At 37.2% G+C, this 14239-nt stretch overlaps 2 protein-coding genes across 4 annotated transcripts in view; one reads left to right on the top strand and one right to left on the bottom strand.

Moving 5' to 3' along the window:
* Positions 1-137: 137 nt before the first annotated feature.
* Positions 138-13514, bottom strand: parp14rs1 (poly(ADP-ribose) polymerase family member 14-related sequence 1). Of its 2 annotated transcripts, XM_066641054.1 has the most exons (18): positions 13340-13514; positions 12502-12605; positions 12353-12386; positions 11591-11686; positions 10397-10669; positions 9898-10122; positions 7355-9594; positions 7034-7267; positions 6638-6859; positions 6143-6218; positions 5299-5445; positions 4914-4976; positions 4635-4811; positions 3597-3803; positions 2837-3490; positions 2305-2444; positions 2031-2205; positions 138-1937 (listed from the first exon to the last, which is right to left on the bottom strand). In XM_066641054.1, the coding sequence occupies exons 1-18, from the start codon at positions 13512-13514 to the stop codon at positions 1654-1656; spliced, it is 5526 nt and encodes a 1841-aa protein (XP_066497151.1). In that variant the 3' UTR covers positions 138-1653. The 2 variants fall into 2 exon arrangements, with proteins under 2 accessions (XP_066497151.1, XP_066497152.1); XM_066641055.1 differs by lacking the exon at positions 11591-11686.
* Positions 13325-14239, top strand: part of parp9 (poly(ADP-ribose) polymerase family member 9) — an 8754-nt gene continuing 7839 nt past the window's right edge. The window contains exon 1 of one of the 2 annotated variants that reach the window (XM_066641058.1): positions 13325-13434. The gene's annotated coding sequence lies outside the window, so the exon portion shown is untranslated. Of the gene's footprint in view, positions 13435-13633; positions 13931-14239 lie in introns of those variants that run through there. The other variant, XM_066641057.1, reaches the window with a different exon arrangement.

The following is a 14239-nucleotide window of genomic DNA, read 5'->3' as shown; positions in this document are numbered from 1 at the left end:
TTTTTAATGTTCTTAATGTTTTAAAGTCTTTATCTGTGGACTAAAAGGCTAAGATCAGGTGCGCATTTCATAATTATCTGTTGCTTACTCAATAAACTTCAAGTGCTCACCTGATAATACCTGTTGCTCACATAATAGTATCAGGTCTCCACTTCATTACAGCATCCAGTGCTTCCAAATAATAACAGGTGTTCACCACTTTGTACCCAGTCTCCTCTTTGGGATATTTATTGTGCTCTCTTCAATCCAATCAGTTAAGAACAGAACATTTTTAATAACCCAGATTGGCTATTTAGATATCCATTTAGATAACTGAACTCCAGGCTTCCACAGTACAAAATAATAATAATAAACTATAATACATGTAAAAAGTGATTCATTACATTTTATTAAGATCTACAGACAAAACATTAAAAAAAGTGTAAAAACATGATGCATACAAATTTCTGTGAAGTAGTATTTCCTTGACTGTTGGATCTTGCATTGATTGCTCTATCTACCAGTGTAAGGTGTGGGTGGCACATGCTTTAGAAAATCTGAAACTACATGGCTTAGCTGTGGTGGTCTTCCCCGTGTGCACAGACCATTACAGAAACAGAAGATACACATTCTTATAGTTTTATATAATATATGGCTTACACGTAAGTAAAAGTACTGTCTTATTTTATAGGGTGAAAAAATACAAAATAAAGCCATTTGATTCAATTTTGCGACAAACCTGAAAGTGTTGGAAATAAAATGTTGTTTTTTGTACTATTTATTCATTTATTTTAATCAGAATTAGATATAGAAATAGATATATTAAAGAAGGCATACCAGTGCTTGTGACTGTTGTCATTACAGAGCCAACAGTGATTTGTAAACTCAAACCTAGTCCTGAGGCAGCTGTAGTAAACCTACTTAAGGAGTAAATTACAGAAACATGCTAAGCCTAAATCTTATTTCTTTAGAGTAATGGTTATTACAGCACAACTGTAAATGCATACCCTTTTTTTTTAATATGAGTATTAGCAGCATTTTATCTTGACTAAATACTGTTCTAGATTTGGGATAACTCTAGTAATCCTATCTTCTGTTTCTACCAAGACATTTTCTTTCAAAAAAGAATGATATAATCTTATATCGTCCCTGTTGTAAGAAAAGACACATCTCCAAAATAGTAAAACGTTTGAGAAGGGGAAAAAACGTTCTAAATTTCAACTTAAGTCAATGTATAAAGATTTTATTCCAAGTAATTTTGGAGCACCCTTCATCATGACATTGACATAATATGAAGGACAGTTTTGAGTTCAAATGATATGAACTGTTTTCCTCATTCACTTTCTTTACCTAAATATATATTACGTGGTGGTTCATAAAGAATTATAATGTTAATGCGAACTGGGCACCTCAGGATTCCCTAATCTGAGATAAGAGGGATGGCTTTGCTGCTATATAATATATAATTGTAAAACAAAAATTTGATCTTGTCAAATCCTAAGATAGTACTGAATATATAAAGGAATTAAGGACATTTCTGGATGTGGCCTGGTGTTCAGGAGTTGGGCATACCGGAATTTCAGATGGTATAGATATGCTAGTCAGATACATTCTAGCAAATGTAGCAAAGAACCCAGTTAAAGAATTAATTGATATCCTGAAACACTTCACAGTTCAGGTAAATGTGATCAAGTACTCTGGATAAGCGTGATCATCGCGGAACACCACAAATATGGATGGTGCAGCAGCATTATTCACCACGGTGTCGAAGAGATTTATGGTGTTACCAGGTTTAGCAGGAGGAACAACCATTGTAGCATTTCCAACAGTGAAGTCTCCAGTGAGAACTCTGCAGAGGTACATGTGTTTGTGTCCTTGAGCGTCTGGTACTGAATAGGTGTTGTGTGCTGAGTAGTTTGCATTAAGTGCGAAATAGGTGCCTTTGCCATATGCTGCAGCTGTAACAAGTCAAAATCATAGAGATAAGTGAAAATACATGGATAATTTTATAAATGAATTAAAGAGTATTAAAATCAGCATTAAAAATTTACCATTCATTCCTGCATAGCTGCGATTAAAGCCACTATGGTTAATGTGTTGTATTGAATCCTGTCTGGTTCCATGAAACAGCTTCCTTTCATTGTTCTGATGGCCATTTTTTACTTCCATGATTTGTTTATTTTGCTGGTATTTCTTCCACATGCCGGGATTCTGGATCCGTGAAATCTAAATATGGAAGCAGTGATTTATGATCCATGTGGCCCAAGAAAAGTTAACAAGTGACAAGAAACCAACGTCATTTCTCCCTCAGATGATTACACATACCTTTATAACATTATTAGGACAGGTTTTCTTAAAGTGGCCCAAGACATCCTTGTATTCATTGCTGCTGGACTGCAGTGGATACTCCTTGAAGAGCTCATTGGACGCCATTTGTTCCCACTCCTGTGGGAGGCTATCATTCACTATGGTTGAAGAAAAAATACATAAATATGATTTTATGATTTTCGCGTCACATTTGGCTGTAATAATTGACCCTAAATAGTGCAGTTAGCAGAAAAGACACCTTGAAGACAGCTACAAACTAAACGTGTGTCCGATTGCTAATGGGTAACTATAAGGTTAATTAGTTTATTACATCAGCTTTGTAGCTTTAGATAACTCCAGATGCCAAACATGTGTTGGCTGTTCAAATACACATGGAGTTGGAGGTAAAAGTTTGCATCTAAAAAATCTTTTAAGGGGAGTTCATGTGGAAATTAAATCTACCTCTGAGAATTCTTGACTAAACAAGACTACTTATATTTTCTCTAGGAAACCATCTCAAAGAAATAAAGAATTGCATTTTACTGAATACCTTGTGCTTGTATTTTGTCAATACGTTTGATCTTCATCTGGTTTCCACCACTAGCACTGACAGCGGGACCCTCAGGCATTGTGACTTTGTATGCTTGGCCTTTAAAAATGATGTCCACATGGGTACTGTTCTTTATAAGAGCTTGTTCTAAATGGAAGTTTATCAGCTGATCGAAGCTATGGTACTTTCCACCCTCCTCGTATTGCCAGTCTACTAAATCACTTGTTAGATCCATGTCTTTCCTCAGGCCAACCTCATCTCTTGTTCTTCTGAGCATGGTCTGGATCTCACTGGCAGCCATCAGAACATCTCTGGCGAGTCCCTCCACAAAAATTGTGGCCTCTCCCTTATCAGACCCTTGAGCTTTGTATTCCAGTCTGACACTGACATCCAAGGACTGCTGCAGTTCTTGGATTCGCTTTCTGTCTTTATCAGGCAAGTTGAAGATCATGGAGTCATTGATGATTTCAAATGCCTGATCTTCTGAGATGAGTTTTTCAATCCACTGCTTGGCTTGGTCCACAGCAGCTTTGGAAGGCCCACAAATGGAGAAGTATGCAGCGTTCACCACTTTACCCTTGATTGTAAAATCCTTTGCCTTCTGTTGATGGTCATCTTTGTCCTTTGGTCCAATGAACAGTGATTTGGCAAATGCTATTAAAGTCAAAGACATGATTAAATGTGAAGTTCACTTGTGAACTAATGAAAAGTAACCAAGAGTTGTCAAGGCTAGTGGTTAAGAATAAATACATGTACATACATGTAACTTTTGACCAGGTACTCTCCTTCTTTTGATTGTCACTCTGTACTCTATTCTGCATGCTTTGGTGAAAGTCTGCCAGCATGGGGGCCTGGAAGATCACCATGCGGACCAGCTTGAGAGAAGACTGTGGACTCTGTGTCACAAAGTTCACCAAAGCATCCAGCATGGCGTCTGCGACCTGTCCTGGATTCACCCCACCTTGACCTGTAAGAGAAGGAGTCTTGTTGGTAGGCCTTATTCATACACTTCTTCTGTCTTTTTGCACTTTTCCACTGCATGGTAAGTTCTTGTCAATTCGTCTTGACTCGGACGTACACACATTTTGGGACCTGGTCCTTAGTAGCACTGACCAAAAAAAGAAATACTTTGAAAACAACAACAATGGCAGCCACATTAAGAATTATTTACTAATCATATTTTTGTGTGTTGTTGTTGTTATTTTGAAACTGAACAAAACTCTGTATGCAGACAGGATACATTTTTCCATCCCTTGTTGCACTGTCCAGCTCAAAGTGGAGTCTTTCCTCCGAGAAGTGTTTGAACCTTTTCAAAAAACCACAGCGTACTTTCACAAGCTGCCATTGTGAGTCATATAGAAACAAATCGAAGCAATCACTAAGCAATCACTACTGCGGCTTCGAGATTTTATCAATGATTAGTTTGTCCTTTTTAAAATGTTACATTTAGTACTTGTGAAGTACTAAAAAATAATCCAGTTCCAGGTACCAGGCATAAAATTTGCCTAATGCCATAGGAAAAATGCAGATTAGAGCCGAGTCAAATAGATACCAAGCAATGGAAAAACACCATTTATGTACGTCTTATGCTTTTTTTTTTTTTACCCTCACAAACTCATTGCAAATGTACTGGATAAAGCACCATTCAAAAAGGTCAAAGCTGGGGGGACTTGGCCATGAAGAACTTAGGCTTATGTGCAGCAGATGCAGTGTGTCTCGCTGTCTATGCAAATGTTATTATACTGCAACTGAGTGTCCACATACCACTGGATATACAGAATAGGTCGTCATCACTTACCGGTGCCAAACGCAGGGAAAGAAATGGAAGTGAAGTTTTGTGACACACACATTTGTAGGGCCTGAGTGACACGTTTTTGGATTGTTGCAGGATCATTTTTTGCTGAAATGTGCATGATCTTCTTGCACTGTAGATTGCCTGGCTGAGTCATTATCAGTCCTGCATTCTGCTGTGCTCCTGGAGAAAGATGATATGTAGAATTAACTATGATATGCTTTCTTATTTTTCTTATTCTAAATAGCATTTTAACTTGACTTCAAGGGTGAAATCAGTTCCCACCAAGTTGCTGGCACTCAGCTTCTACATTTGGTCCAGCTGCATCCAAAATGGCCTTTGAGACACCTTTAAAATTAGAGATATAGATACACAATATGTTAACCATTTAGAAATTATTCTCCGAACCTTTAGGTAACATGTAATTCAGTTATAAATGCCAGGTACCAAATTTTAGGAACAACTCAAAGTGAGTTGCCTTTAAAAGTTACTTTTAAAAATACTAAATATGTAAAAATATGATGGAAATTACAATGCAAATTTAAATAACTAAATCCCTGTTAACTCTAAACTGAGTCTCAGACTTCTTTTCTCTTCTTGTGGTCTCTATTTTTCATGTAGTGTCTGTGATTCTTTATTACCATACAGTTACAATCATGGTCAATGTTACCTGCTTTAAGTGTGAAGTCTTCATTGCTGGAGTTCACAATGATATCAACTCTCTCTTTAGTGACATCACCAGTGAGAACCTGAAGCTGGACTCCTCCCACTGTGGTCTCATGCAACCCTGATTTGGATGTTATCTTTGAAAAAGGGCCTGGGAATGAAATAATATAAATATAATTATAAAAATCATTTTGTCCCAAAGGAGCTTGTTATGTTTCTTTTATTTTCTTATCATTTAAAAACTAATAATTAATAGAAAAGAAATTACAGGCTAGTTTGGCAAAAAGTAAATTGAGGGGGACAGTCTTGATTGGTGTATAATGCTGTGCCCATTTTGGACTCTTGCTAGCTCTGATGTTTTTCCATTGTTGACTCAGAACTCACACCAGGCAGAGAATTCCACTACTATGGAAGAAGTGAAATCTGATTTGGCCGTAAATGGAAGACTCTTCACCAGGAGTGTGACTGAGCCACAGCATAGACACTTTTCATAAGTGTAACACAGTTTAAATGGGCCACACGTCTAGAGACTTTCCAACACTGTGCTAAAGTGAAATTTGAAACTTGACCTGACTAAAAATTTGATTCTAACTGCAGTAGCTGTGTTTGATTGGGCTGTTTTACACAATGGAATTAGAGTTTGATAATTTTGCAAACCATGAGACTCTAGACAATGCAAGGGGAACTTTAACACTGTCAGGAGCCTACTACAGTCTGCAGGGTTTCCTACTTTTGGGAAACTGTGTATACAGTGTACACTCTTGGTTTTTAGTGTTGTTGAAAGTGTTAATATATGAATAAATGAAACTTTTACTTTATTTTTATCTGTACAAAACGTAATACTGCACCTTTGCCTTGCTGTTGAGTGGAGGTACTTGAGAATGGCTGAATCTTAAACTTTTTGCTGAATTCATTTGTGAAGGCCTGTGGATGCAATTAGCAAAGTTTAAAAATGTTGAAGTGCATTATTAAGGTAGAGAAAAACACTACACCATAATGTAATACACACACCTTAAAAACCCCACCATATATATCATGATCAACTATAACATTATGACCACCTCCTTGTTTCTACACTCACTGTCTGGGGGTGCAGTTGTGGGTTCCAGTCATGGATTGAGGGAGGTGGACAGTACTGTCCCTTCACTGTCAATGTCCCTGATTCTCCTGCCTGTCATGGAAACCGAGCAAACGACCTTTCGGTCATAAGCCACAGGCCATGGCTGCCCATCAGTCGTATGGTCAATAGAGCTGATAAAATAAACAGTAGGTGTATACACAAGGAGGTGGTCATAATGGAATGGCTGACTGGTGTATACAAAGCCTCAAATGCTCTGAATTACCTGTATGGTTTGAGTGTCATTAGGATGAAGAGCCAACATCACTTCCTGCACATGCTTAGAGCTTCTTTTCTTGCTAAATTCAAGGATTGAGTTCAACATAATTGAAGCTACCAGTGCCTTTGGAAAGCCCAAGTTTCCTGAGCCAATGGCAGGAAAAACAATGGACCCCTGCTTTTGTTGCTCTGCCTGATCTAAGCATTTATCCACAAGGCCTTCCAAATCCTTTTCAGGGACAAGAAATGATTAGTGTTAACACAGGATAATGAACTGTTAATTTACACTTATTTAAAAGAATATGCCAAGCCATGTTCAAGAACGTTTATAATTTATCAAATTGCTATATCATTAAATTCCATTAGAACCTGGAACCTAATTGGCAAAACAATGTCAATGTACCTTCTGTTCTGAACCTTGTCCTTGGTTCCAGTGAGGGGCCACAGCATGGAAGACCAGTTTGTTTTTAAGGTTGCAACCAGTAGTGACAAAAACTGCTCCAACATTTGCTTTGCCTGTGGCTTGTTGGTTAAGAAGGACTTGAAGCTGTGGCCCTGCTGCACTTAGGATAGCAAGTGCAATGACTCCGTGATTAAGGGACAGGTCAGCAGATACAGAGTTCACAACCACATCTGCCTAAAGACAGAAACAAATTTCTTCACTTGTACAAATTAAACCCTACACAATAAAAAGAAATACTCTTAAACTGCTTGAAGAACTTACTGATGTGTCCTGAATGTTGCACTTGGAAAGAGTAATGGTGAGTCCCTCATTTGTCTTGACACTCTGGGATGAACTTTGGCTTGAAGGAGTTTGACTTATTTTAGTTTGGTTTGGAGGTATGGTTCTGGAGACAGTACTCTGACTGGTGGAGCTTCCCCCATATACATTCTGCACTGCAGCTTCTAAAGCCTCAACTGTTCTGTCATTAGAGTCAATGAGATGAATCTTTTTCAAACAAGAGTCTTCACTCACAAACTCCAAGAATTCTTTCACAGCTCCAACAATGGTATTTGCACAAAGGTCTAATGGGAATCCAAGGCTTCCAGAACTTATGGCTGGTATTGCAATAGACTGGCAATTGTCTCTGTCAGCAATATTCAGGCTCCTTTTCACACATTTTTTCAGAAGATCAACTGAACTCTGAGGATTAGAGCTATTATAGGATGGTCCTACTCCATGAATGATACACTTACAACACAGCCTTCCTCCTGCTTTGGTAACAACAGCATCACCTACATTCAGCGTCCGTTTTTTAATAATTTTGTTACAAGCCTCCTGCAGTTGTGGGCCAGCAGCATCAGAAAGTGCCTTTGACAATCCTTTATCAAGCTTCAACTGGTCATTGGCAGCATTAACTACAGCATCTACTGGATAAGAGCACATATCACCTTTGTTGACTATAATCTCCACTCGTTCCGGTGTCAAGACCCCCTTTATTTCTGTGCTGACACCACCAGCATGGTAGACCTCATGCTCATCCACTAACTCGACCAAGCATCCTGTATTGTTCTTAGCTTCAGCAGTGTACATTGACTCCTTACTCTTGAAAAACTTCTTGGCACCAGGCTTAGCAACTTTGAAGATGCAGTGGACAACAGATGAAAGTAGGTGCTCAAAGACAGGTTTACAATGAAAGATGTGGATCCTTGGCCCACTCAGTGAGATTCTGTCATTTTGAAAGTCAACCTGCACTTTGTTTTTCACAATGTCAAACCAGTCTTGCTTTTTTTGCTCACGAATAAATTTGACCACAATGCTTTCAGCCTCAAGGCAATTGACCATGTTAGAATTGTTTTCCACAAAATCAGAGAGCTGTTCTTGGACTAATTTGACTACATCCACAAAGCCAGAGATCATAACTTGGTCTCCTGATACGTTTATTAGAACAGTCATTTCGGGTGAACTGAATGTTTCATTTAAGCTAGTAATAAGATCTTGCCATTCTGCCTTCCTGAGCATACTGTGATCTTCTATGACAAGGCATTTATGATCTAACTTTGCTTTCAAACGTTCCTCACTCTCTTTCAAGGTCTTTTCTTTTTGGGCAACCAACATTGCTTGGTTGTCCTTAATTTCAAAGGATACACTGAGTCCCTTGGACAGGAATAAGTCTTTACTCAGTTCCTCCTGGGGCCTCTTTGTCAGAAATTCCACACAAGATGGATGGAGCTCCACCATTCTCCGTTTTAATCCAATAACTTCCTGTAGAATTTTATTTTTCGACTCCAGTACTTCTTGCTTTAAACCATAAAGAGTTAATTTTTGGTTGTGAGCGTGGTAGCTCAGTTCCATTTCCGGAAAGCTGTTTCTAATATCCATCTCAAGACCACCCTTCATGACCACCTCATAAATGGATTGAACCATTTCGATTTCATCTGTTATGCTGCCCTTCTCCCTCTGAATCCTTTGAGTGATTTTATCAATGGTACTTTGTACAACATCCCCAGTTCTGCAGACATCTTCTTTGAGCCCGGCCAGAATAACACTTCCTTCATTTTTACAAAGGGCAAGGGTCACAGGCCCAGCCAACGACATATTTTGGATTTCAGCCTCAATTTCACTCCAGGCATCTCTCTGAATCTGTATCTCAAGGGAATCATATTTGGACAATGCAGCAGTGAACTCAGCAGAGGCTTTCTCCCTCCAGGTGTGGATGAGTTTCTTTGTCTCTAAACCCTGATGGAGTAGGGAAGCTAGAGGCTTGAATTTCACAGCTGGGTCTTGAAGATTTACTTGACAGAAATGTTCGTTCATCTCTTGTTTGATCCCATCCAAATGTGTTTGATTTTCTTGGAGATATTTCCAAATAAATTCATTGATCTTTTCTGTGAATGCTTCTGGGAGTCTTAGAGTGGGCCGGTCTTTCCCATAGAGGGCTGTTCCCAGTGATTCATAGTATGGGAATATTTTGATAGGTTGTTTTCTAATCTGATGTTGCGTTCTGAGAACCATGCTAACATCTGCAAAAAAAAAATTAATAATAATAACTTAAGTTTGATTTTAAAAGTAACACTTAAGTGATAAGACCTAGAAGATCAAAATGCAGTTAACAATAACTACAACTGGTACTTTGATGAAAAATGATTTATATTCGAACATTTTTAGGAGTATTACAGCATTTACCACACTAGTAAATATGCCATAAGTATAATTTAAAATTGTATGCTATGTGATTTGGCTTTTGTCACCAGTCAAAGGAGCTTGTAATGTGTAAATATTCTAAATGTATATGTTACAGTCAGATGTAACACAAGAGACTTTACCTTTATAATCTGTAAAGGTGATTACAGCTGATTGCCCGTCTTCAAGCATCTCCACATCATCTACTTCCCCAAATTTTTCAAAATACAGCGTCATATAGTCAGAGTTAATGTTTGAGGGTAAGTCCTCAACTTTCACCTTTGCAGTCTTCTCGAGAGGTCTGACATCCATTTTCTTTCTTCTGAAAACTGAGTTTTCTGGGCAGGACAGGATGAAGTTCTCTGCATCTGGTACACCAAAGGAATCTAAGTTAACTTTAGGTAGTTCAGGATAAGATTTATTTTGATACATTTCTCTAGCTAAATAGTTAAGTAAATACAGACGGCTTTAGAAAAAAATATAACATGCTTACATTTGTTACATAGTTTTTAAAGAAACACTAGGTAAGATTTGGGCTTTGTGCATCTGTCCCCCAACATTTGGTTGCAGTGTCTGTCATTAAATATGAAAAGAAATGTATGCATATAAACAAACTATTATATGTTGCAAGCAAATACAGACCTTTTCTCTTGGGAAAAGTAATTACAGCACAGTTGTTTTCCGAGATGACTTCTATGTCAAAGGCTTTTGATTCAGGGGCATCCTTAAAGACATTCTCTACCAGCATAATCAAAAACTCTTTATTCATGTCCTGGATGTTTTCCAGCACAGCTGACTGTCTGCCCAACGCCTCAGTTTTTTCAGTTGGATTTTGGTGCTCCATCTCCTCACTCTGAGGTGTTTTTTCATCAGAGCCCTTTTCATCTTTAGCAGGTGATCCTTGGCTTCTGAGATCTACAAGTAAATTTGCAGGTTATGTTTGCAAGTCTCCTTTGTTGTTTCTAAGAGGGACAACATACACAGATATGTTCTAATGCCACTCCAAGGCTTTGATTACTACTTTTAAAATCTGACACAACTAATCAAATGCTTAATGAATCAAGCCAGATATGAATGCTTAAAACTATTAAAACTATTAAAGTTATAATATGGTATAATGCATTAAAATTAATGCATTATACCAAAGTCTTTTGCACAGTATTGTGGGTCAATTTATTTTAATCACAGTAAATATTATTGTTGCATTTTCATTTAAATTAATATTTTATTTTGAAATGAACAGAAATTGGGGAAAAGACAAAGAGAAAACCAACAAACCAGAAATACAGGGAACAGAGGATAATAATACACTAACTGGCAGAGATGTGTTTTTATAAACTATTATGGTTAGACGTATCTCTGTACTGTGACATTTCCAACACCACCTAATTCTCAGTTATTAGAAATCAATGAAGGTACACAACACAACAAAGAATGAACCCGTAAAAGTTTGGACACACTGACTTAGACTCTTATTTTCCAAATTAAATTACATTGAAGGCACTAAAGCTAAGCAATATATGGATATTTATGCAAGAACCAAAAAATTAAACCACTCTTAGGTTTTACATTCTTCACAATAGTTACCATTGTCTTGATTCTGCTACACACACTGTTGGCAATCTCAGAGCCAGCTTCACGAGGAGCCACGTGAGTTGTTTAAACAACTATAGAAAAGGCAACCCATATTATGGAGAGACATTTTTGGCTACTGAAGAAAATGTATATTGGAAATATCCTTGATATGTTTTTATGATTACCAAACACCTACATCCAGTCAGATATGTCCAAACTGTTGACTGGTATAGGTTTAAAAAATGATTAAATTGAACTAACCAAAAAGCCTTGGCTTTTTGAGGTCTAGCCCTGAACTCAGCTCAGAACAAGCTTCCGTCTGCCTCTTAAGAGCTGCAGCATCACTGTGTGGAATGTCTGTGGCATGCACATATGAGTAAAATTACAATGTATAGATTAGGGCTGTCACTTTGGATTTATATTTGTAATATAAATCTATATAATAATTACAATAATTTACAATGTGTTGTTTAACAGTTATGAGATAATCTGACCTTTAAAAAGGGACAGAATTAAAATTGCGCTTGACCAATCAATTGTAAATGATAAATAGCATTTTATGAAATTTGAAAACATTTTTGAAAAAGAGGTAAGCCTAATAGGAATAGGATTTTCACATATTTATCAAGAATCTTACTTTAATAACATCAATAATATATAAATAAAGTAATTCAGAGTGGCCTAACTGACTGTTTCTTACTCACTGGTTGAATTATGCCAAACTGTTGGGAATTCCATAAAATATGCATTCTTTCTGCTTATTTCTTATGAAAGGCAAAACATTAAATACTCTTCTTCAATTGATTAATCGGGACAGCCCTAACATTATTCACAAATAATGCACTTTGTCACACAGCAACTGTAAATGCAGACTAGGACTATTCGGAGATCCTGTCATGTGTATAATTCTGCCTCTAGAGGGAAGCAGGATTTCAGTTTTCTTGTCTGTTGGTGTCTTCATGCTGATGGACTCTACTAGTTGCACAATCCTTACATGTCCTGTAAGTGTCACTATAAGCTCACCTGTTTGGGCAGTTTTGATTGGAGACGGGGATTTCTGTATTTAAAAAAAAAAAAGTAATATCTGAAAGCTGACATTTCCAAGGAAGGTTTGGATCTGAATTGATAAATTTTAATTAAGGCTTGACTTTTAATAATGGAAAAATAATCACCTGAGAAGTTGAGGCCTCCTCTGAAGAGAGGTAAACCTTCAAGCTCACCAGATTTTGTCCCAATTTAATCTCGTGTTCTTGCTTCTTAAGAACATTTTGCCTCACTACACACATTGAGGAAAAGACAAATAGATTAACAACATTTGGGTGATTACAATGGTTATACATTTAAAAAACAAGTATTCAAAATAATGGTAACAGGCAAGACTACGCATTTAAGTATAAATTACATCAACACCAAAGTGGTGGTTTTTTTGTTTATTAATGTCATTCAACATATGGGAGTGACATGTTTACGTGTACAATCTAAATTTAATTAAGATCGTACAAACTAGTCACCTAATTTTCTGTTACAAAATTTTTGCTGAAGTCACTTCTGAATGTCAGCACTGGTGTATATTAAAGTTTAGAATTCAATTATTTGTGTGAATTCCTATTCAAATATATTTAAAACCATTGTTTAAATGAAGTAATGGTATATGACAATAGCATTGATGCTAGTTCAAACCAAACTTTGTTTGTATCATTTATGCAAAAAACACAGGTTTGTGCTGTAAACAATGAACCACAACGCTTTCAAATCACAGGGATAATGTTCTTGGGTTAGGATTAACACATTTCGAACAGGATGTGTTTGTGTTTTGAAAGGTTAAAGACTTTAATGTTACAAAACTCTATTTCAGTATCTAAATGACGCCCTCACACTTCAGGTGCATATTTTTGTTGGGGAGTCTGCTTACTTATTTGTGGAACGTGTTACTGTATTTTAAATGAAATATTATTGGTGAAAGTGGGAAAAACGGAAGGTTACACAATGATCCAGAGAGAGGGAACCTACCTTCTTCAGTTTTGAAGTTCACCGTTGCTTCTTGTTCTTCCAGAAGCTGAACACTGCAGTCTCCTCCGTTGGACTTTTTACTCTGAAAGTAAATTGTGAGTTTATTTTTTAATTTGGGGGTCTTAGGGTCCCATTTGCCCTCGACAAACAGGGCATAAGGAAAGTCGTCGGCCATCGCTGGCTCTCTAATCTCGAGAAGTTTTGCGGCGAATACCATGAAGTGAGTTTCGCTTTTGATTTCTCAAATAAAGCGACGAGGAGTGGGTGGTGCGTAGAAACACGAAGAGAAGCTAACATAAGTTTTATATCTCTCTCATAAGCGACTGGCGACGACAAAAGCTGGTTAATTCCATTTTTATGCCATTTCTGAAAGAAAAGTGATTATAAAGACTTTAAATGTGACATTGAATCAATTCAGCCCCGTCATTGTAACCCGAGAGGGGGCATTTTCATGAACTAGGCGTCGTTTCTTATAAACAGAAAGTAGCCCAAGCGACGCTCGCTAGAAGTTTTGCTTTCGGTTATTTTGGTACAACGACAAAGTCTTCGCTAACGTTTTCCATTCGCTTTTTTGTTCGCTACACGGACAAGGTAAGAGAAAAAATCTTCATATGGCAGTATTTCTTCTCGGTTTAGCACAATAAGCGATAAATGACGTTAAATGTATGGTCTGTAAAGTGTTTTTGCAGTTTAGCCCATTTGTGACCTATGTGTGGTGTAGCAGTGCGTGAGTTAAGCTAAAGCTCAAATTAAACGTTATTAAAAAAGTGAATACATGCAACAGGATTTGGACTTATTAAATGACACTTATTAAAGCTTTTTAAGGCCACTTTCCCCAAACCTCCTAAATTTTAATTATTAAAACCATTATTGTAATGTTATGCACCATAAACTGTAGTA

The sequence above is a fragment of the Hoplias malabaricus genome, chromosome 12 (genome assembly GCF_029633855.1).
Source record: "Hoplias malabaricus isolate fHopMal1 chromosome 12, fHopMal1.hap1, whole genome shotgun sequence".
Classification (NCBI taxonomy): Eukaryota; Metazoa; Chordata; class Actinopteri; order Characiformes; family Erythrinidae; genus Hoplias; species Hoplias malabaricus.
The sequence above is the reverse complement of the archived record's forward strand: the minus strand, read 5'-3'. Positions and strand labels throughout refer to the sequence as shown.